The sequence below is a fragment of the Rattus rattus genome, chromosome 6 (genome assembly GCF_011064425.1).
Source record: "Rattus rattus isolate New Zealand chromosome 6, Rrattus_CSIRO_v1, whole genome shotgun sequence".
NCBI classification, from domain to species: Eukaryota; Metazoa; Chordata; class Mammalia; order Rodentia; family Muridae; genus Rattus; species Rattus rattus.
This window is the reverse complement of record NC_046159.1, coordinates 97536368-97540248: the sequence shown is the minus strand read 5'-3', so window position 1 is coordinate 97540248 and position 3881 is coordinate 97536368. Positions and strand designations below refer to the sequence as shown.

The 3881-nt window shown below is 40.0% G+C and overlaps 1 protein-coding gene across 1 annotated transcript; it reads left to right on the top strand.

The window, feature by feature from the left end:
- The first annotated feature begins 391 nt into the window (after positions 1 to 391).
- LOC116902856 (olfactory receptor 2A12) lies at positions 392 to 1324 on the top strand. Its single transcript, XM_032905184.1, has one exon. It carries the CDS (start codon positions 392 to 394, stop codon positions 1322 to 1324), a length of 933 nt encoding a protein of 310 aa, XP_032761075.1.
- The last annotated feature ends 2557 nt before the right edge of the window (positions 1325 to 3881 follow it).

The following is a 3881-nucleotide window of genomic DNA, read 5'->3' as shown; positions in this document are numbered from 1 at the left end:
GACCAGTGAAAGTGGCAAAGGAAATGGAATTGTCTGTCCCCTTCTGTTCCCTTAGTTAAAGTCAATCATTACTTAGAATTATCATGAAATAATTAATAATTATTATAAAATCTATTTATAAAGAAAGAAGATACCTTGATTTTTTCCATGAAACAGGGTAAATATTTTGTAAATGTTCAACAACTGCTGTTTTCAAATGCCCCTAGAAACCAAATTTGCAAGTCAACATAATAGGGATCGAACTATAACTAACTACGAATTACTGATTTTCACCTCTAACATAAATTCAAACTCCAAAGTGAAAAATCCCTTTCTCTTGTCTTCCTTCTCTACCCATCAACTCCAGAATTTCCATTCTGCCTACATTATAGCAGTCAACTGTCACGAGCGCATGGGGATCAACCAGACACGGATCGCTGAGGTCATACTACTGGGATTCCAGGTTGAGCCGTCCCTGGAGATGCTCTTGTTTGGGCTGTTCTTGCTGTCCTACAGCCTCACTTTGATGGGAAACGGGATTATCCTGGGGCTCATCTGCCTGGATGCTAGGCTGCACATCCCTATGTACTTCTTCCTCTCACATCTGGCCATAGTTGACATGTCCTATGCCTCCAGCACTGTCCCTAAGATGCTGACAAATATTGTAATGCACCAAAAGAGCATCTCCTTTGCTTCATGCCTACTTCAGACTTTCTTGTATCTGGCTTTGGCTGTGACGGAGTGTATGATTCTGGTAGTGATGTCGTACGATCGCTTTGTAGCTATCTGTCACCCTTTAAAGTACTCTCTGATCATGAGCTGGAGAGTGTGCACCATCCTGGCTGCCACTTGCTGGTTGTTTAGCTTCCTCTTGGCCTCAGTCCATATCACACTCATTCTAAGGCTCCCATTCTGTGGGCCACAAAAAGTCAACCATTTCTTCTGTCAAATCATGTCAGTATTCAGATTAGCCTGTGCAGACACAAGACTCAACCAAGTTGTCCTCTTTGCGGGCTCTGCGATGGTCTTACTGGGGCCCCTGTGCTTGGTGCTGGTCTCCTACACTCGAATCCTGGTGACCATCTTGAGTATCCACTCAGGGGAGGGCCGCAGAAAGGCCTTCTCCACCTGTTCCTCCCACCTCTGTGTGGTTGGGCTCTTTTTCGGTAGTGCCATTGCCATGTACATAGCCCCCAGGTCCAACCATTCTCAAGAACAGAGGAAGATCCTGTCTTTATTTTACAGCCTTTTCAACCCTATGCTAAACCCTCTGATCTATAGTTTGAGGAACACAGAGGTGAAAGGCGCCTTAAAGAGAGTTCTTTGGAAACAGAGATCACTGTGAGGTTAAGAATCTCCCATGTCAGGCTAGGCAGTGGTGGCACACACTTTTAATCCCAGCACTCAAGAGGCAGAAGCAGGTGGATCTCCGAATTTGGGGCCAACCTGGTCTACAGAGTGAGTTCTCAGACAGTCAAGGCTACACAGAAAAACCCAAACATCAAAAAACAAAGAATCTTCTATATCATGATAGTGGGGCATTGAATTTCCCCCAAGTCCTTTCATTTATTAAAACTAATACATACTCTACTATTTTTGTACATCTTTGAAATTTGGCAAGTAATTAATGTTGCTATTTAAACGATAGAAACAAAAGATGAGAGAAATATGAAAGGAAAATCAGCCCAAGTCATACTCACTGCATACAAATGCAAGCTTCCTAAAGATAATAGTAGTCCATGTCTACCATACAAAATAAGTATATATTGTGACAAAATGAAAGAATTGTTTGACCTTTAAAATATAAATAATTTGCTGCACCAACAAATTAGAAAAATACTTATAAATATTTTAGTGGTTACAAGTAGTAGTGTAACAAAATTCAACAATAATTAGGGATAAAACTTGATACAAGTCAATACAGTAATCAGTTCTCTTCCAGAGATTCAACTTAAAGTGAGGTAAGGGAGAAATTTCCCCTTTAAGACTATGATGAAACTACTGTTATTCCTTGATTTCACTTTTCCCAGCCACTCTAACGAGTTAGACAGAAAGAAAAAAGAACACTTGTGAGCAAACACATTTGAGAACAAAGAAACAAATTGTAATTATCCAAAAATAACATGATTGTACATGCAGTAAATCTGAAAATATCTTCTGGTAATTTACCAATATATAAGAATATTTAACAAAGTCACTTAATATGAAATTGAGAAGTCACTCCTCAGAACAGCCTATTGTTGGACACCACATAGTTATGTCACTGAACACAGAAAAGCAGGTTGGTGCTCACCTAGAAGCTTCATCCTTTGTGGATGGCTTTCATAGTACTGGAAGATGCTGTGCCTGCTAATGAAGGAGGAAAATGATCATCAATCTCACCCAGATACAAGCCTTGCAAGCTACAGAAATAACAACCTGACTAGAGACAAGTAACAGTGGCAAAATTTTATGAAAGAAAAAGAAACATATTTTATTGAATTTAAGGCCTGCTCTACAAGACAAATCCACACCTGACAGAGCCATCAAGACCAAGAACCTTTGGCTGACTCAATAAGGCATAAGCCTTAAGGGAAAATCTATCATTCTTATTCTATTAAATGGACAGAGTATTTTATGACTCCTATTGCTATACCCATAAAACAGTATGTCACAGAATCCTCATCGAAGCTTCTTTTTGGAGAAGATGGTGATTAACACAGAGACTCACAATTGATTGGTATACAGAGAACAAGAATGCTTAGTCCTAAGTCCCACATTTGTATCATGATCCTCCTTCCATAGGTCAAAAATCATGTGAAAGAATAGCTAGGGATTGTAAATGCCAGATGTGTGGGTGACTATTAGGAAACAGTGTTTTCTGGCAAAGCCACTGAGTTGTACACATGAATTCATAGCTGTTGAGACAACAGGTACAAGATCTGGGAAGATCAAAGCCAGAGAAAATACTAGCATGGAGGGGAGATGGCTAGGGAGCTATTTGCAGTTAATAGCTGTTGGGAGACGAAGTCAGTTTTCTTTATGGTGGGTTGACCACCCATACGAGCAGTACTTGGTGGGTTAAAAAAAGAAGAGCGTATACAAATTAGAGTGGGTAGGGAAGGGGGGAAATGAATCTGAGAGGAGTGGAAATGTAGAACATTTGATCAAACTGCATTGTAAGAAATTCTCAAAAACTAATAAAAATGAGACTGTTGCAGTGAAAGAATTTTTGTATATATGATATATAGAAAATGACAGAGAACAAAAACACCGTCTTTCTCTCACTCTGACTCTCTCCTCTTTCAGAAAGGAACATTTCCCAGAAGCCTCCCTCTCAGCACAGTTTTCCTTGTATTCCATTGCCTAAAGCAAAATGAAATGACAGTCTCTCGCCCTAAATTACTTAACATCAAAGAAAATGAAAGGAGATGCTTGGCAAGGCTCTTAAAGCTCCTTTCTCTAGGCTCAGATGGAATCATTTCTCGGATGACTACTTTATGCCTTTAGAAAATCAATACAGGATCAGTAAGAAAATGGGTGACCAGAGAGCAGACAGATGGTTCACCTGGTTCACTAACGTCCAAAGACGTCTTACTAAATCTTGAAAAGAAACAGGACTTTTAGGTGAGTAAACTTTCCTATTCCTCAGCGTAGGGGCTGAATCAACAGACTCGAGACAAGACACAATGGAATGACAAATGGCTCTACTGTTAAAAGTGTTCAGTGCCTTAAAACACATGCTGCTCTTCCAGAAGACCGGAGTTCAGTTCTCAGCACCCAACTCAGGCAGCTCACAGGTTCCTGTAATTCCAGTTCAAGGTGATCATGGGCTTCTTTTGGCTTTTGCGGGCACCTGAACTCATGAGCACAGGCATTATGTTTTAAAATCTTTAAAAATAGATACAGAGACAGATGCTTTT